At 44.3% G+C, this 20,507-nt stretch overlaps 1 protein-coding gene across 10 annotated transcripts in view; it reads left to right on the plus strand.

Annotated features, from left to right (window-relative positions):
* The first annotated feature begins 12,178 nt into the window (after positions 1-12,178).
* Positions 12,179-20,507, plus strand: part of RAPGEF2 (Rap guanine nucleotide exchange factor 2) — a 256,095-nt gene continuing 247,766 nt past the window's right edge. For all 10 annotated transcript variants that reach the window (XM_084972184.1, XM_084972195.1, XM_084972196.1 and 7 more), the window contains exon 1: positions 12,179-12,338. Coding sequence is in view for 9 of the 10 variants with exons in the window: in XM_084972195.1 (XP_084828321.1) it covers positions 12,270-12,338 (69 nt within the window). In the remaining variant the exon portion in view is untranslated. The remainder of the gene's footprint in view (positions 12,339-20,507) is intronic.

Below are 20,507 nucleotides of genomic sequence, written 5' to 3' on the forward strand. Positions count from 1 at the left end.
ATTGTGTTTAAAAGAAAAGTCAGGGAGTTCCCGTCGTGGCACAGTGGTTAACGAATCTAACTAGGAACCTTGAGGTTGTGGGTTCGATCCCTGGCCTTGCTCAGTGGGTTAAGGATCTGGTGTTGCTGTGAGCTGTGGTGTGAGTCTCAGATGCAGCTCAGATCCCGCATAGCTGTGGCTCTGGTGTAGGCTGGCGGCTGCATCTCCAATTAGACCCCTAGCCTGGGAACCTCCATATGCCGTGGGAAGAGGCCCTTAAAAAAGGCAAAAAGAGGAGTTCCCATCGTGGGTGGTTAACGAATCCGACTGGGAACCGTGAGGTTGCGGGTTCGGTCCCTGCCCTTGCTCAGTGGGTTAATGATCCGGTGTTGCCGTGAGCTGTGGTGTAGGTTGCAGATGCGGCTCAGATCCCGCGTTGCTGTGGCTCTGGCATAGGCCGGTGGCTACAGCTCCGATTCAACCCCTAGCCTGGGAATCTCCATATGCCGTGGGAGCGGCCCAAGAAATAGCAACAACAACAACAAAAGACAAAAAGACAAAAAAAAAAAAAAAGGCAAAAAGACAAAAAAGAAAAGAAAAGAAAAGAAAGGAAAGGAAAGGAAAGGAAAGGAAAGGAAAAGAAAAGAAAAGAAAAGAAAAGTCACAGGAATGTCTTGGCCAGAAAAATTAATATGCTCTAATATTGACAGTTCCCAGGAAAGAGATGGCCCATTTGCATCTGACAATGGTATCATAGAATGCAGATCCTTTAATTGCACAAAGGAGCTGTACAGGTGCTCCTCTGAGATCTCTTTTAGTATTATTATTTTTTTTTTCTTTTTGCCTTTTGAGGGCCACTCCCACAGCATATGGATGTTCCCAGGCTAGGGGTCTAATCGGAGCTATAGCCACCAGCCTATGCCAGACCCACAGCAAACACAGGATCGAGCCACGTCTGCAACCTACACCACAGCTCACAGCAACACTGGATCCTTAACCCACTGAGCAAGGCCAGGGATTGAACCCGCAACCTCATAGTTCCTAGTTGGATTCATTAACTACTGAGCCATGACGGGAACTTTCTCTTTTAGTATTATTGCTGGGAGAAAGCCTGGGACCCTGTGCCAGTGCTGCTACTGATATGTGTTCCAGTAATTCTTCAGTGCTTTTTTATCCCCAAATTTCCATAGTTCTTGATGGAAGTTGTTTTAGACTGCAGGAAGCATGTCTTGAAAATGTGGTGTGTGTGTGTGTGTGTGTGTGGGTGTGTGTGTGTGTACATGGGTGAATGTATTTTTTAATCACTTTAGAATAAATAGGTGGAAGAAATGCTTCCAGTAGTTTTGTGGATTCTACTCAGTTACTCATCTTGTGCTCTGCCCTGCTAAACTTGAGTGGATACCATGGGGAGTTTCTGGTCCATCATTCTTTGGCCCCTGGTGGGTCAGGTAAAGGACAGATTGATTTGGTTTTAAAATCTGTTAAAAATCTAGGAGTTGCAACCATCCCAAATATATCGCTGTGAATATTATCTTTGTATATAACTAAATTGGCTCTCTCTGATACATAAATTTTAAAATGTAACAAAATTAATTTTATTACACTTTTTTAAGGTTCTGACTTATGAGGGCTATGTGCAGATTTACACATATTAGTACTTGGAATCAATAATTCTGATACCTAAAAAATGGGACAGGAACTCAGTGGGTTGAGGGCCTGACTAGTATCCATGAGGATGTGGGTTTGATCCCTGGCCTCACTCATTGGGTTAAGGATCCAGTGTTGCTGTAGCTGTGGCTGTAGCTCCAGCTTGACCCATAATCTGGGAACTTCCATCTGCTGCCCTAAAAAGACAAAAAGACAAAAAAAAAAAAAAAAAAAAAAAAAAAAAAGGGGAGTTCCTGTCATGGCGCAGTGGTTAACGAATCCGACTAGGAACCATGAGGTTTCGGGTTCGGTCCCTGCCCTTGCTCAGTGGGTTAATGATCCGGCATTGCCGTGAACTGTGGTGTAGGTTGCAGACATGGCTCAGATTCCACGTTGCTGTGGCTCTGGCGTAGGCCAGTAGCTACAGCTCCGATTCGACCCCTAGCCTGGGAACCTCCATATGCCGCGGGAGGGGCCCAAAGAAATAGCAAAAAGACAAAAAAAAAAAAAAAAAAAAAAAAAAGGCAATAACACATGAATTAGTGCATGGCAACTGTCTCTTGATTTTTCTTTTTTTAGAGTTGACAACTCAATTTATTCATTTGAACCTTGATTGGAGCTTAAGTTTGTTTTTTTCTTCTTTGAGTTTTACTGAGACATAACTGATATATAGCACTATAAATTTAAGGTGTATAGCATGATTTGACTTATATACATCATAAAATGAGGTTCACAGTATGTTTAGTGAACATCCATCATCTCATAGAGATACAAAATTAAATAAATAAAGGAGTTCCCCGGTGGCTCACTGCTGTGGCTTGACGATTTCACTGCTGTGGCTTGGAAATTCTGCATGCCTGCAGGTACAGCTCCCCCCCGCAAAAAAAAAAAAGAAAAAAGAAAAAGAAAAAAATTTTCTCCTTGTGATGAGAACTATTAAAATTTAAGATCTCTCTCTCTCTCTTTATTGGTGTTTTTAGGGCCTTATCCGTGGAATATGGAGGTTCCCAGGCTAGGAGGTCTAATCAGAGCTTTAGCTGCTGGCCTGCACCACAGCCACAGAGATGCAGGAACCAAGCCATGTCTGCGACCTATACCACAGCTCACAGAAACGCTGGATCTTAACCCACCGAGCAAGGCCAGGGATAGAACTCCAGTCCTCATGAATCCTCATGGGTGCTAGTTGCATTCGTTAACGGCGGAGCCACAATGGGAACTCCCTAAAATTTACTCTCTTAAAAATTTTTATATATAACATGTGGCTGGGTTACTTATATTTATCATGTTGTACATTACATCCTCAGTACTGATTTATTTTATGATTGGAAGTTTGTACATTTTGACTGCCTTTACCCAGTTCCTCCTCCAACTGCCTGTCTCTGGTAACCACACTCTGATCTCTTTTTCTATGACTTTGTTTTTGAACTACAACTGTCTACAACACTATGTTACTTCCTGTTACACATAATAAGTCAATGTTTCTATACATTTCACAATGATCACCACACCCGTTGATTTTGGCTTTTTAGGGCTGTACCTGCAGCATATGGATGTTCCCAGGCTAGGGGTCGAATTGGAACTGCAGCTGCTGGCCTACACCATAGCCTCAGCAATGTGGCATCAGAGCTGCGTCTGCTGGCCTACACCATAGCCTCAGCAACGTGGCATCAGAGCTGCGTCTGCAGCCTACACCACAGCTCATGGCAATGCCAGATTCTTAACCCACTGAGCCAGGTCAGGGATCAAATCCCCATTCTCATGGATCCTGGTTGGTTTGGTAACTGCAGAGTCACAACAGGAATTCCTCCCTTGCTTTTTGAAATGGACATAAACCTGGCAATAGATTTCATATTTGCCAGAGTCAATTCTTTCATTTATTTGACAAATGCCAAGATGCCATCAGACTCAGGTTTGACATATCTGATAAGCAGATCCTATTCTGCCCTCTGGAACATGGAGGCTTTCTTTCCAGAGACATCTAGCCCTGCCTTGCTCTACCAGCATGCTTAGCATTGTAAAGATGCTGATCATCCCCAGCCAGAAACCATTGGCCCAGATAAAACATTATTTACTTTTGAGGCTCTGGGCTCCTTGCAATAAGTAATTAAAGCTTATATACTAAAAAAGACTAAAGAAAAGAACTGTCTCTAAGTTCAAAACTCTGTATATAAAGTCAGTTAGGCTTTATATACAGTTAGGCTTCTTCCTTCCTAGAAATTCAAAGGGCCATATAAATATTCTTTGACCAAAGCTATTCCTTTTAGGGAAAAAGAGAGATGAGAAAGAATATTTGTTTTTATATATCCTGTTTTGAGTTATTGTCATAGTAATCAGGCAAGGGAGATTTTTTAACTACATTTTATAATGGTAGAAACTAAGGCTCAGAGAAGTTAAGATCTCTGCTCAGGGTCACAGAGCTCATATCTATCATAAAAGTCTTTCAAATTCAAGGCTGTCCGATATTAGGTTCCAAAGTTTTCCCACTATATCATGTATTCCACCATGCCCATATAAAGCTACATCATTGACTCCACTGTGAAAAAAATGTCATTCCCCCCAACCCCTGCAGCAATGTGATAAAGTTCTGTTAGTCAGTCACTTCTATGTTATCTCATGTATCAGCAGCCCTGTCTCTGACGTACCTGACCAGGTTGGGGTGGAGTACTGTGGGTTTATGCTGGTCTTTACCCTGATTTAATGATCTCTGGATTTTTACAGACAGCTATGATGCCATAGGCTCATTCCTTGTAAGTGAGATAAGAATAAGGCGGGACTGAACTCTGTTTTAAAAGTCTTACCAGCCCTTATCACTGGTCATAGTTATGTTCTGTGATGAGTGAAATGTGGATATAAGAAGCACACTGAGGCTGGCCAGGACTGTGGCAACGTGCCTACCTCCCAGAGCTTGGAAGTTTCTCTTTTCTTCTGAGCCATGTTATTTTACCTGCCTCCTGTGTCAGATCCCAGGCAATGTTCAGAGTTTCTTTCTGCCATTTATTTGTGCTTGCCTCTTTAAAGTCTCAAACTTGCTGTATCTTCATATTTAAGATTTCCTCCTTTAACTGCCATGAAGACAACGTTTTTTCCCCCTTCCATTTCCCTCCTTTGCATTTTTGTGTTGCAAAATAAGGCATCTTCTGAGAGTTAAAACTAAAATACAATGCAATGAAATAGCCTCCTTTTCCAAACTGACCCTCAATGCATGTTTCCCACGCTCTTGTTTGCCCTTCACTTCCTGTGCTTGATTTAGATTTAGAAGCTCAATGCACGGACACTTTGTTTACATATGTTGCCTAGCCCTGGTCTTGGGTTTAACACATATTAAAAATCATGACTTCAGAATAATTGTTAGTACTGGCATTAAAAAAAAAAAAAAATCACAGCTGTTCAAGAACACTGCTTCCTTCCCCCTCCCGCCCTCCTCCCCTGCCCCGCCATGACCTTGTCAGATTTTGATTCTGCTAAGGCAGTGTTATAGTGCAGTTGCTTTATCCCTCTGAAAACCACTTGGAGACCAGAGCTGGTAATAATTGTAACTACTCTTCTCCACACATTTACAAACTCTGCACTGCATGCCAGTGTACTTGTGAATGTAATTTCAGTTGTGTGTAACCCCCTTAACACAACCCAGATGCAATTTTATGCAATGCTCCATTATGACAGAATTATCTTACTGGGTTCACTTTGCATGTTTGAAATGGAAGGTTCTGTTTTGTTTTGTTTTCCTCTTTCCCTTACTGATTTAAGCATTCATGATATCCTGTATGGGCTTTTAAAATGTATGCATTACACCCTCATTGATTGTGTGGTGGTATTTAGATTGTTATGTTTTGAAACGAAGTCCTTCATTTTACTATTTTCGGGCTTAAAAAAATCCTTAATCTGCATATTTTACCTAAGCCCTTCTAAAAGTCTCCTTAAAACTGGTAGACTGATTTTGGACTACAGCTCTGTTGGGTAATTCATAAAAATAAATGCCAAACACTGGGCAACAATAGAAGGAATTGACAGTGGATCAAAAGTTTAACAATGCATTCCTTCTAGAAATGTCAGCATCAGCTCTCTCACAATCAGGAAATAAAGAAGGCTGTGCTTTCCCACTGGCCCAATATTTCACATGCAAGCAAATCAACCAAAGAAAGAGCTTGTCAGTGTGTATGGGGGCTGGGGTTAGTGGGTACAATCCTGCAACTGGAGAGAACAGTTGTATTTGTTAGCTTGAATGTTTTCTGATTTATATTTTTATTTCATTTTGTGTCCAAGGCAGAATCAAGGTCATAATATTAACAAATAAGGAAAGAATGGTTTCTTCTAGTAGACTCAGTTTCAAAATATCTAAATGTCGACATGGCATCTACATCTGTGTTGTTCTGATTCACGTGACAGCAGCACTTTAAGTTTGAATTGATTCCCATCCCTTATAAAATCAAACCTGACTCTGCCTCTAATTGTGCTTTTGATACACTTCATCTGCTTTGTTTCCTATGAACAAATTGTATCTTCCCTGGGCTCTGTAACTATATTCTACACCAGGGACTCTCTGGAATGCTATTTGCAGGTAGATACAATATTTCCTAGTGGAGCCTGCTCATTGAAAGTGATACAGTGTCTTAACTCCAGCCTTCCACTCTCCTGAGGTTCAAGTAACTGCAAAACAAAGTAAACAAAAATCGTTTGGGGGGGAGGAGAGGGAATGTATGTGAGGAACTTCCCTAATAAAAGCCAGCATCTCAGCTCCAAACCTTGGCTTCAGGCCGCTGTAACAGCCAGAGAAAATGGTAACCAGGGTGACCTCTCCTCTTAGAACCCGGCAGCTTTCTGGACCCCAGCACCCTGGCCATTCTCCCAGGTGAGAGGAGTAAATTTAGCAAGTGCCTGGTACAAGGAGAGGAAAGGGACCAGGTTTGTCTTATCCGCTGTTGGTTCTCCAGGCATAGAGATCAGTGCCTGAAATGTAGCACCCAATAAATATTTATTGACTGATTGAACAGTAAACATTCCATGAAAGTTCAATTTTCTGAACAAAATGTCTCTCTATAGACAGATATAGATGAATCTTGTGTTGGAGCTGGACCCATAGGAATTTTTAAAGATTATTTTGTTCACTTTAAAAGATGATTCTAGGGAGTTCCCACTGTGGCTCAGTGGGTTAAGAACCTGATTAATATCCATGAGGATAGGGATCTGACCTCTGGTCTTGCTTAGGGGGTTAAGGATCTGGTATTGCTGTGGCTGTGGTATAGGTTGCAGCTGCACAGTTGCAGCTCTGTTTGACCCCCTTCCATATGTTGCAGGTGTGGCTGTTAAAAAAAAAAAAAAGGTAATTCTAAACACATAACTTACATGATATATTTAGAGATGTATTAGAATTTACTGTTGGAATCATTAAGCTTTTTAAAGCTTCCTGTAAAATGATACTAAGGCCAGAACTCAAAATGTATTTCTAGTCTTAAAACCCAGTGTTCTGTCTCTCTATTCGTTCTCTGATGATTTTCTAGATATCATGATGGTTGTAGAGATGAACAAAGAAAGTCTCATTTTTATATGTGCTTTTATGAAGTAGCATACTAGATGGCTTACTTTGATTGTGGTTGATTGACACAGTTTGGTTTAGGCTAATAGGCAAGCTGGCAGATCTGTGTCTAATTCTATCACCCACAGTGTACACAGTCTCCTGTTGGCACTGAAATGTTAATAAACCAGCCATGCATGCCAAGTTATCAGGTGACCTAGATGCTGAATAGTGATAAGGACTATTGACATCCTTAGAGAAGTAGATTATAAATAGTGGGGAAATTAACTTGAATGGAAATTAATTGATAGCTTAGAAGTTGACAGGGAGTTAGTCATTCTCATTGGTGGGTAAGACATACTATTATGCCTCACCTGAGGTCACTAGTGCAATTCAGTATCACAGTCGAGCACTCAGGGTTGGGGGGAGGGGGGGAGAAGAGCTAGGTTTGCATTTGTAACTCACAGCTCTCTGGCAGTGCAATCTGAGAGGGCCAAGTTCCTGCCTACTGCCTAGGCTTTGAGGGACCCTGCTGTGTCTACACCCTCCCCATGGGACAAGGAGTTCCACATTCTCTGAATACCTTGCACCCTGGAAATTACTGCTCTGCCTCTTCCAGATGTGATTGCCTAAGGCTGGAGGAATGGCCAAGGGATATATTGGTGAGGGGTATGAAGTAGTTTTGATGTGCAGTCTGGGGTGTCCTCCATGTATGAGCCTTCTTGTGATTCATGATGGAACAGCTATGTTTCAGGCCAGAAACCCATAGTCCCTGCAGCACCATGTTCCAGTTAATTTATAGCTTTAAGAATTTATCATGGGATCCCTGACCCAGTAACTCCATACGCCATGGAGCAGCCAAAGTAATAATAATAATGATAATAATAATAATAATTTATTATGAGGTCTATGTTAGCCTGCCCCAGACCCTCCCAAACATCAAGGCAGGCCCAGACTTAGGGTAAATCACATAGCCTATTTTAGTCTTATTTTCCTCACCTGTAAACAGGAAGATAGTAACTGTCCCATTAACCTCAGAGTGTTGGGATGATGGGAATGATCTTAAAAATAACTCCCATTTGTTGAGCATATGCTGTGTTTCAAGGGCTATGCAAGCCACTTGATGTGGATTCTACTGGATCCTTGCAAATCTTCAGGGCATGCAATTTTGATCCACTTTTTAAAAACCCTACGTTAAAAAAAGAAAATCAATGGCATTCTTTTTTTTTCTTTTTATAAATTTTATTGGAGTATAGGTGACTTGAGATCACTAATCTGAGAAATCTACTAAAAATTATTTTTATCTGCTTTTTAAAGAACAGAAAACAGGCACAGAGAGGCTATGTTTCTCTTCTAGACTGCCCTCCTATATCACAAATGAGATAATATATGTAATAGCCTTATACACATACAAGATAACACCACAGTTATTCATTCATTTATATCATGTTGGGGGATGCAGCATTGAACAAAAAGAACAAAAACTATTGACTTCAGGAGCTTACATGATAGTGGAGGGAAACAAAAAAATAAATAAATCAAATCAGTACAATATGTAGTATGTTAGATGGTGGTAAGAAAAGCAAGAAAGAGAAACAGGCATGTGGAGATACAGGGAAAGTGACATTTGAATAAAGATGTGATGAGGGAAGGAAACAACATTCTAGGCTTTGTTTTGTTTTATGGTGGGCTGGGGAGATAGCAGAGGAACAGCAAAAGGAAAAGCCATGATATTGGGGCTTGCTATGTTCCAGAAGCAGCATAGAAGCTAATGTGGTTGGGAACTGAGTAGGGGGTGGAGTAGTAGATGAGGTTGGAGAGATGAGTGGAGGGGGAGAGCCAAGTGTATAGGTCATTTTTGCCATGAAAGGGACCTCTCAGTTTTACCTTACATGAGATGGGGAGCTCATGGACCTTTTTTTTTTTTCCCCCCCTTTTAAAGCAGAGGAGTGACATAAGCTGGAGAGAAAAGACTCAACTCTGGATGCTGGAGACAAGGGCAGAAAGTAGGAGGCCAGCTAGGTGATTACTGCAGAGTGCAGGAAGAAGGGGATGCTGGCTTGGACCAAGGCCATGGTAGTTGAGGTGGTGGGTAGAAGTTAGGTTCCAGATATGGTACTTTGAAGGTTGAGCTGACACATTTACTGAAAATTGTGGGGCATAAGAGATAGGAAAGAGTCAAGAAAGATGCCCAAGGAGTTCCTGTCATGGCTTAGCAATAATAAACTGGACTAGTATCCATGAGGACACTGGTCTGATCCTTGGCCTCACTCAGTGGGTTAAGGATCCGGTGTTGCTGTGAGCTGTGGTGTAGGCTGGAAGCTGCAGCTGCAATTCTACCCCTAGCCTGGGAACTTCCATAGCTGAAGATATGGCCTTAAAAAAAAAAAAAAAAAAAAAAAAAAGCCAAGGTTTTTCATCTGGGCAATGGGTGACATGGTGTATATGACATTAGCTGGAATGGGGAAGTCTGTGGGTGGGGCACCTCTGGGGCAGAAGATCTGGAGTCTGGTTTGCACATGTTAATTCTGAGATGTCTGCTAGACACCAGATGGAGATGTCAGGTATATTTTCTCACTTCATTGGATTTGATTTTTTCATTGCCTCTCTTCCAGAGCTGTAGTAACACTTTTTAAAGGTGGGGAGGTCTATGTCAAAGAATTTGATGCTGAGAGTTCCCTGGTGGCTCAGTAGATTAAGGATCCATCTTTGTCACTGCTGTGGCTCTGGTTGCTGCTGTGCCTCAGGTTAGATCCCTGGCCCCAAAACTTCCACGTGCTGTGGGTGAAAGCCTGCAAGCCTGCTCCTTCCCCCACCCCTCCCGAGTTGATGCTGGGCTTCAGCTAAGGGAAAGGAAGGAAATATGGGGGAGCATGCAGGGCAAAGGTCTAGAGATACAATTTGTAACTCAGATTCAGTTTCAGAAGGTTGGGCAGAAACAATCTCTTCTCCAGGAAGGTACACAATCTGTTTAATGTCACTCAGGTGACTTAAGGACCCTATCCCAAGTACTTAAACTAGATGTTGCAAAAGCATGTTTGAAAATTTGAAAAAACTTCAGCGTGATGGTCATGAAAGTAACAATCTTCCTGTAAGTATGGCCTCCATACTGACAGCAAAGCATGAACTTATTGGGGGTTAGGGAAGAGGAGGCAGTTAAAAATAAAACCCTAGGATCAGAACTCCAGAGCCCGTGCAGCAGCTTGGCTGACCTTACACACCTTGACCTGGCTCAGCGAGGAGGAGGACGGGGGCGGGGTGGGGGGGAAGCAGCAGGCGCCGTAATATCTTTAAAGGGCTCTGTCCTAGAGCTCTCTGCACCAAGAGAGTCAGGCTTGGATCCGGTGTCTGGAGGTTTACCTTGCCTAATGAGAAGCCACATCTGCCAGTGTCTCTGATTATGCCACAGAACTTGCGGTCGGGGTCTCGCGCAAAAGACTGATCACCTTCAGATCTGGAGTGTGTCTGTCTGGGAGGTGTTTGGTCTAGTGTTGGAACTGGCATGTTTCCAGCTCCTTAGTTTCGTGGTCATTTAAGCGTCTGAAGGTGCCTGATGGGCACGGAAGACAGGAAGGGAACTCTTTCCCTGCATTAAGTTACAAATAAGCAAAATAAATCCTCTGAAGATTTACCGCTTTTGAAACAACTCGGGAGCCAAGCCTTAGGTTCAAAACGGATGCCCAGGGAGGCCCAAGCAGCGGGCCGGACTCCTGCTCCGGGTTAACTTTCAGCCCCAGCGGCCGAGGCCTGGCGCCAGGAGTCGTCTGCAGAGGCGACCAGACGCGGCAGGGTCCCTCGGGATCCGGGCTGGGGTGTGGGTAGGGGGCGCGGCGTGAGCGGGGGAAGGGGTGGGGAGCGGGGAGAAAGGAGCCTGTGCCTTCCGCCTGGGCGCGCCGCCTCCTGCAGGCCAGGAGATGCGGGGCCCTGTCAGCCCGGCCTCAAGGGGGACGACCCTTCGCCGCCCCGGGACGCTGAGCACCTGGACGCGGCCGAAAATGCCGCTCGGGAGTGAGGGCGCGGCCGCCTGGCCAGAGTCAGGGTGCGGAGGGCGGGACCCGGCGCCGCGGGCGCCCCGCCCCCGCCGACGCGGCGCACTCAGACTGGCCGCCGGTCCGTCACTCACGCTTCACCATGGTTGCAGCACAAAGCGACCGGCCCCGGAGGCCGCTTCCTCCCTGAGGAGCGGCTGGGCTGCCGTGAAGGCGCAGGAGGAGGAAGAGGTGGGGAAGAGGAGGGGAGTCGCCGCTTCCCAAACACTCTCCGGGGGGCTCTGCGCGACGCCCGCCGCTGGGAGTCCGGACCCGGCTGCCCGTGGCCCCTTCCCTCCTGCGCCCGTGCAGACCGGGAACAAAGTTGCCGAGAGAAAGCGGCCGAGGGCGCAGCCCGGCGGTGCTCTCTGGCCGCTCCGCGCGCGCCGATGGGGGGAGGCGGCGACGGCGGAGCGCACGGCGGCGGCGGCGGCTGAGGCGGCGGCAGCGGCAGCGGCGGCAGGGCGGCCCGAAGGGATGCAGCAGCAGCAGCAGCAACAGCAGCAGTCGGGGGGCACGGCCGAGCGCAGTAGACAGAGCCCCGGCGCGGCGGGGACGGCGGCCGAGGCCATCCCGCTTCGCAGAGCCCGGACCTGAGACGGCCCTCGGACGGCGGCCGCGGCGCCCCGGTGCCCGAGTGCTTCCAGCAGACCCGAGGCAGCGGCGCGAGCCCCCGAGAGAAGCCAGGGGGAAGGAGGCCTGGGCGCCCGTAGCCTCCCCTTTCACCGCCGCTCTAACTCCCTAAAAATAACTCAGGCCCGGCGGGGCCGGGAGGAGCCGCCAGAGTCCCCGAGAGGAGCCGGGGAGGCGTGTCGAGCCAGGGCCCGGAGGGAGCCTTGCCGGCCGCGCGGCACAGAGGAAGCAGAAGGTTCCCGGCCGCCCGGCGCCGCAGGGACCCTCGGGCCTCGTGCGCCCCCCGCCCCGCCGCGCGCCCCGGGCTCGGCCGCCCCGCCGCCGCCGCCGCCGCGGTTTGGCTGGTTGGCCAGAGGCGGGCGGGCGGAGCGCGCAGGGCGGAGGCGGCGGCGGCGGCAGCGGCGGCGGCGCTGGGCCGGGAGGAGGCGGCCGAGGGCGCGGAGCGGCCCTGCTCCCGGCCGCGGGGGGAGATGGCGTCCTACGTGGATAACAGCTTCCGCCAGGCGGTGATGAAAAACCCCGCGGAGAGGACCCCTCAGGTGAGCCCTGCGCCGGCTGCATCCTCCCTGCCCCCACCGCCGCGTCGCGGCTAGGTTGGCGCACCCGCGCCCAGGATCAGGACCCCAACTTGCAGCGGCATCCGGTCTTCATCTTACCCTGGCTATTCTGGCTGTATTTGCCCCCATTCTCGAGTCTTTCCTCTTCTCGCCGCCCTCCCCGTAACTGACCTGTCCCAGCGTTTGTCCCGCAGGGCAGGGCGGTCTCTCCCGAGTGTGCCCTCTTCACAGCCGCGCTCGGGCCTGTGAGTCTCTTGGAGTTGGGGTGGGAGTCCCCTCCCCTCGGCCGGCCACTTCTGCCACCTTGGCCGCAGGCTCCCTTCCTCCCGGGAATGTGGTCCTTTCTACCTTAAGAGTTGTTGGGTGTTTACATAGGTAGTGAGGAAACTTGTAGGGCTCTGCAAAAGACAGATCCGTGGTGGCCTTCTCAGGTAAAACGTTGAAATGTTTGTGTGTTTACTATTTTGCTTTTTTTGCCAAAGGGATGCTACTTTAAAAGGAGGGGGGGGGGAGTTGAATAGCTGGGTTTGTGCTTTTAGTTTCAATTGCAGACAGAGCTGCAGAGCAGGCATATTCAAATACCACCCCCCCCCCCGCCCCCGGGAAGGGCGCCCTGCGGATTCTTTCGGTGTTGCACAACCTTGTCAAAATTAGATAAGTTTGTTAACCTTTATACATTCGTGTACCTTCAGGCTTATTTTTCTGTGGCTTGAAATGGAAGAATTGATGATGGTGTTGGATTTTGTCGTCTCAAGTTGGACTAGAGAGGAGGACATTTTTTTAAAAATGTGGTTGTTTGATTTTTCTGCTTTTAGTTGTTGACTGGATAATGACGCATGTTCCTAAGCTTTGGGATGGTGACTACAGGGGATCCTGCTGCCAACCGTCTTAAGACAAATAAGCCCTCCTGATCCTTGGTCCATCAGACACTGAGCATCTAAGGCACGAAAGAGTTGCTTCTCTTGTTAGGTGTTGGATGCCATCTGTTCAAATCCAAATGCTCTTCTTCTCTTCCATTGATTGTGCTTATTTAGTGTGGGGAGAAGAGAATAACGTAGAATCTTCCGCTGGCTGCCTTTGGACAAGGCCCAGGAATGACACCTGGTACCGTTTTTTGATGTTTCATTTTTTTTTTTTTTCTGATGGAGCGGTCTCATCTGGGGATTGTAGATAGATTGCACATATTTACCCAACGTGTGGAAGCTGGGTGATCATTTTACAAGAAAATTCATTTCACAGTGTCCCCAGAAAGTTCATATTTTAAAGGGTTATTTTATTCTAAACAAAGAATGTCCTGCTTTGATCTTGTGACACTGCCTGTCCTGTGCCTTCCTCATCTGCTGTTTTACACTTGTCAATCTTCTGCATCTGAAATGCACGTTCCCAGTCACAGTGTGTTGGAAAAGCACATTTCAGTGAAATATTTTGGTGCCTTTCAGTGTTAGGGGTGCCAAGTGAAATTGCACATGCTGAGAATATTAGAACCTAACAAGGCCAGTCAGAAAATGATGTCAGAGGCCTTTGGTGGAAATTGGGGGGAGGGGGTATCTTAGGTTGGTTGGTTAGAATAGTAATGACTGGAAACCTAGTGTCAGGTGGGTGGGAGGGGGAGGGTCACTAAACAAGACCAGAAGAGACAAAACCTCCACTGTGACGGCATCTGGATTGTGCCAAAGAAATGAACTGTTAAACTTTCCTGTTTCCGTGCCAGTTGTGGAGAATAGATTGCAAACCGACCAGCATAGAACTTGGCCTGAGTCAGAAGTGGGCCAGTTACTAACACCACAATGGGACAGCTTCACGAACAGTCTGAAAGCCCCACACTTCCCACCAAACCTTCATAGAAAAGTAAACCTAGAGAAACCTACCAACATTGTGAACATTCCTAAGTGTCTGCCCTGTTAACTTTGATGCTCATTTGGTTATTACTAGTGCAAACCCCCATGTTTATTTAGTATTGCTTTTAAAGAGAAAGTAGTGAAAATGTAAATGTTTTCCATCTTTACCTGGCTGGTCAAAAATGATCTTGTAAAAGTTATTACTCAAAAGTATAAAAAAAAATGTTTTGGTAGCAGGTGTCTTTTCTGTTGAGTGCTTTGTGACTGCAAAGGCTGGAAGTTTTTCTGTACTGTCTTATGAGTGCTTGAGCATTAGAATTTTATAATATAAAAAGCAGAGTTCTTAAATAAACTTGATATGACCAGAAGGGTATGAGTTAGGAAAGTTTTGCTGTCATGCTTCCTTCTGTTGTTCAGGATAGATTTGGTCAAGGAGTTTGTATGGTTCTCATGACAGGGAAAAGAAAGGTGTTTTGAAAGACAAGAATAGAGGGAAAGAGGTAAAATTATTTTTTGTTGAATTTATCATTTTTTTTTTTTTAATGCTAGTTTCTCTGTCAGACTATGAAGACATAGTTTTGTACTAGGTCAATCGGATGCCTAGAAGTAATCATGGTGTCACTAGTGTAACCTAAGAAATTAGTGTGAAGGGAATCTGGGGCTAGGGAGCACCTCAGTGTAAACAGAGGGGCTTTGAAAATTATTATAAAATTAGGAAGCTTTTCATGCCCCCTCGGGAAAATGGAAACTCATTTTGCCATTTATTTAGACACATCACTGGAGGGGAAGATGGTGGGGGAAATAACTACAACAAAAAAAATTGTCACCCGAATTAATAACCACATTTCACAATTCAGATTTTTCACCTGAGAGTCTGAGAGGAGGGAAGAAGTATTGTGTGTGTCTGGAAAGTGGCTAAGGTCTTGTCAATGGAGCACTGTATTCTTGGTAACAAACCTCCTTGAAAAGAAGGAACGTTAAGCATTCTATTGATATTTTTCAGTGCACCTCTGTTGGAAAAACAGGACTCTTAAGTAATTGCTTTATTAAACTATTTGGGTTTATGTCTTTAACCACTTAAATAGGAAGCTTGGTCACCTAAGCAATTTAGTGAAGTAAAAGACAAATAAATTACAAACAGCTCCCCCTCTCCCAAGGCTTGAAACAATAAAATGTTTTTGCTAAACGATTTTATTAACTTACTGAGTTCAGCCCTTTCAGATTGCTTATGTAGAATGTTTAAATGCCAGTATTTGGTTTCTCAGGTGAAACAGAGAATTGCAGAATTGTTTCTTCTACTTTCAAGCTCTAAGAGGTTGTATTTTTAGGTGGTTATAAAAGTTACTTTTTAAAACGGTTTGTGTAAAGCAGCTCCCACCTCATCTCTTCCTGGTTAATAATACTTTGTTCTTCGCTAATGAAAAAAATTTTCTTTTCTTTGTTATTTAACTTTTTGATTTAGTAGCTAATTTATGAATTTGTCTTTGGAGAGCTCCTAACAGTACAAGACTGAATTCTTTGCAGTTACTCAGTAGAATATGTCTTGAGTCATAATGAGAGGGCTGAAAAATTACCTTTAGCCCAGAGAACTTTAAATTATGAGAATCTGCACAAAAGTCTATCTCTGGTGAATATTTAACTTTCAAATCTAGTGGAAGAATTGTGTTTATTACAGTTAAATTTTCCATTTCTTTTTATCTTCGTTTATGAGCAGTCTCATATTTTCATCTGACAACTTATACTTTAATTATATTTTGGCTCATTTTGGGGCTCTAGTAATAAATATTTGTTTCTTAAGTACTTTTTCGTAAAATACAACTAAATGGTCTGGGTGCAATTTTGAAAAGCATGTCTTGCAAAGTAATGCCTGTTTGGCCATAAGCATCCAGCTTTTATAAGAATGATATTTGAATTTGTAGGTTAAAAAAAATACACATTTCTTACTGAAAAACTAATTTTAGACTAATTAGCAAGTGGCTTTGAACGAGTGAGGACTTAAATTTATGTAAAAATTATTCACATTCTTTTGCAATATTGGTGGAAACTTAGTCGCCTTCAAATAACCTTTTAAACATTTAGTAATTAACAGTTCCATAATTAGCTTTGCATATCTTGGCTGAGGTTCAAAATGAATGTTTCCAACTGCAGCGCTGTGTGGAGCCTGGTTTAACACAATCCTTCCCAGATCCTGGGTTTTTACAGAACACTAAACACACACACACACACAACACACACCCACCCACCCACCCACCCCAAAACCTGGGTTTACAGAACACTAAACACACACACACACACACACACCCACCCACCCACCCCAAAACCTGGGTTTACAGAACACTAAACACACACACACACACACACACACACACACACACCCCCACCCACCCACCCACCCCAAAACCTGGGTTTACAGAACACTAAACACACACACACACACACACACCCACCCACCCACCCCAAAACCAAAAATTAAAAAAAAAAGAACTTCCTGATTGTGAACTTGTTGCAGTTTTTTTCCCCTCTCCAGAAAGGACAAAAATACAAACAAAAGCAGCTATAGTCTCCTGTCATTATCATTTTATTTACTGTGTTTTACTACTTAATAAGGGAGGGATACAGTATTACTCCAAAGCCCTGTTCTTGAAATCAGAAATTTCTTTGCTTCATCAGAAAACTCACTATGCTTCTTTAAAAAAAAAAAAAAAAATTCCATTTGCCTGAAAAAAACTTTACCCATGTGGATTTTGGGGAAAGTTAAATGATCACAAAAAGGTCTACCCTTTGGGGATATTTGAAATTCTATTCACATAAATAAGTAATATTATATAAAGTAATAGTGGCATGTGTCTCTGACATGAATTAGCTATTTGAAATCAAGATACAGTAACCTTTTCAAAACACAGAAACACTATACCCTTTTTTTTTTTTCCTTTTTAGGGCTGCACCTGTGGCATATGGAAGTTCCCAGTCTGAGGTTTGAATTGGAGCTGCAGCTACAGACCTATGGCACAGCCGCAGCAACACTGGATCCAAGCCTCTTCTATGACCTGTGCCACAGCTGGCAGCAACACTGGATCTGTAACCTACTGAGCAAGGCCAGGGATCGAACTTGCATCCTCAAGGATACTAGTCAGGTTCTTAACCCAAGAGCCACAATAGGAACTCTGTACCTTCTTGACTCATTAGAAAACTTATTTTTTTAAGCTTTGTTACTTATTTTGCAAGTTTTATAGGTGATGAAAAGGAATTGTAATTGCCTCAACAAACTTTGATCTCGAAGTTCCCGTCATGGCACAGTGGAAACGAATCCGACTAGGAACCATGAGGTTGTGAGTTTGATTCCTGGCCTTGCTCAGTGAGTTAAGGATCTGGTGTTGCAGTGAGCTGTGATGTAGTTTGTAGACGTGGCTTAGATCCTGAGTTGCTGAGGCTGTGGTGTAGGCTGTCAGCTGTAGCTCCGATTTGACCCCTATCCTGGGAACCTCCATATGCCGCAAGTACAGCCCTAAAAAGCAAACAACCACAACCACAACAACAACAAAAACTTTGATCTAGACTAGTGTAAAGAGTTAGGGAAGTGTGGACACTGGTGATAGTTCCTTAATATCTATATTTTTATGGTAGGTGACCTCATTGTTTGTAAGCGTCCCATTTGTTAAATGTGAATGATGGCTCCTTGAGGTTGTTTTGTGGATTAAGTGAAAGAAAGTACGTTTGCTATTGAGGGCAATGCCTAATATTAGTTCTTGTTGTATCACATTTTAGTGAAATAGCTAGTATTTACCAGGCCTGGGGACTCCCAGATAACATAAGACATCTGCCCCGCAAGGAACTCACCAATCTATTGCATTATAAGTAGAATGTGATGCATTGGTGCTGTAACAGCTGTCCTGTGCCAGCTCTGAGGAGGCTGGAGACCTCATGATGCATGTGTATTAAGCCTTAGGGGCTTAGAAATTCATCCTCCAGTGGACCGGGGGATATGAAAGATTCTCCAGACTAGCCCACAGTCATCTCAGCAGCATGCATGGTTTAGGAAAATACGTGTGGACCTTTGTTCAGTGCATTTGGAGCCATAGGATTGAGCGGTAGACAGCAAGTGACTGCATGTAGTGTAGAAGCTTGTGGTTTGAGAGAGAGGAGACAGGAGTCCTGTTAAAGGCAGAGGTCTGCTCTCCAGACTTGAGATGGTTGAGAGCCCAAGAGACACAATCGAAATGGGCTAGAAATATTGCAGGAGTCCAGTCTTCTGGACAGGCTGTCTCTGTGCATGTTTCCATCAGCTGCTTATTGTATCATACATCCTATGCACACATTTATGCCAGTACCTCTTTATCATGGCAGGTGGCAATGATGGACATTTCTTAGTTCATAGGGGAAAAAAATCCAAGTTGTTGAATAGAATTTTCTTGGTTTTTAAGATTTTTAGAAAAATTTTTTTCCTCTAAATTTTGATGTCTTTAAATTTTTTTTATTAAAGTAGTCGATACAGTGTTGTGCCAGTTTCTGCTGTACAGCAAAGTGACCCACATGTACATTTATATAGCACTTTTCTGCTGTCCAGGAAAGTGACCCATGCATACATCTATATACATTATTTTCCATCATAGTTTATCCCAAGAAATTGGATGTAGTTCTCTGTGGTATACAGTAGGACTCCATTACTTATCCATTCTTTTTTTTTTTTTTTTTTGGTCTTTTTGCCTTTTCTGGGGCTGCTCCCGTGGCATATGGAGGTTCCCAGGCTAGGGATCTAATTGGAGCTGTAGCCGCTGGCCTACGCCAGAGCCACAGCAATGAGGGATCCGAGCCTTGTCTGCGACCTCCACCACAGCTCATGGCAATGCCAGATCCTTAACCCACTGAGCAAGAGCAGGGATCAAACCTGCAACCTCATGGTTCCTAGTCAGATTCATTAACCACTGCGCCATGACAGGAACTCCTGCTTATCCATTCTAAATGTGATATAAACTTTGATGTCTTCTACATGTCCATGCTGGAATCTAATATGAAATACCTAATTTATCATATTATTAAGCTTAGTATATTAGTATTAATCTGTAATGGTAATGTGATTACAACCATTGCATCCTCTGGAGGAGGTGAGGAACATGTGGTTTGAAACTCTCTATTGACTTGGGACAGCACAAGGTAACGATTGTAGGCATCTGTGAGGGCAGTTTCTTGTCCCCTACACCATTTTCTGTTTAGATAGATTAATACTGAAATTGGGAAGGGGCAGCAATTTGTAGTAATTGGTCTTCTGTACCTTTATCAGAGCTCGAATATATGTAGTTACTAAATATGCTTAATGGTTATAATGTCAGCCTTTGTGGAGAGAAAAACAAACTGATGATTACATTATTTTGACTGTTAGGATTTTTATCTTTTCAGAAAAAAAAAAAACCCACATCTGGTCTCACATTGTTAATTAACCACTATTTACTGAACTGTGATGAAGGATGTGTTTCTTGCCGTGTTGGGGTGTTTTCTTCCTCAGTCATTTGTGATGATTGTGGAGGGTTAGTGTTTGTAGAGCTGGTGGTTTAGTCCGAGTTGGTTTTAAGTTCTCTTGCCACCACCATTTCTGTGCTTTTACCTCTGTTAAGCAATAAAAAGTACTTTGGAGGAGTTGGTGTTAGTGGCTTGAACAGGAACCTTGTTTTGTCATTGGAACTAAAACCATCTTCCCTCCTGCTACATTTCTCACTGCTTGTGTCCTACATGTTGAAAATAATTGGTGGTGAAGGTTTAGAATTTCTCAAATATGGGGATTCCTGTTATGGCTCAGTGGGTTAAGAACCTGACATAGTGTCCATGAGGATATGGATTTGATCTCTGGCCTCTCTCAGTGGGTTAAGGATCCACTGTTGCTGCAGACTGCAGTGTAGGTTCACAGATGCAGCTCAGTTCCACTGTTGCCATGACTGTGGTATAGGCTGGCATCTGCAGTTCTGATTTCGACCCCTAGCCTGGGAACTTCCATATGCTGCAGGTGTGGCTGTGAAAAGAAAAGATTTTTTTTTTTCAAATATTCATTATGAGCTAAATATTACATTTTGACTGTTAACTGCTAGTAGTTCAGTTGACAAACCAACACTTATTGATCCTTGGCACTTTTCTGTTCTTCCCTAACTCATGGTACTTATTCCCACTCACATAAAGGCTAATCAGAAAGAAGACACCCTGAAGAAGAATTAGCCATCAGCTGGTTATTCTGGGGAGACCCGATAGTGGCAATCAGTGGATCTCCAGGGTTGGGGTATGATGGTGATTATCTTATCTCTCCTGAGTATTCAAGCCAGGGTTGAAA

The sequence above is a fragment of the Sus scrofa genome, chromosome 8, assembly GCF_054392235.1.
Source record: "Sus scrofa isolate SSC_HxYL_T2T_F1_AM1 chromosome 8, Sscrofa_HxYL_maternal_Yorkshire_Landrace_v2.0, whole genome shotgun sequence".
In the NCBI taxonomy this organism is placed as follows: Eukaryota; Metazoa; Chordata; class Mammalia; order Artiodactyla; family Suidae; genus Sus; species Sus scrofa.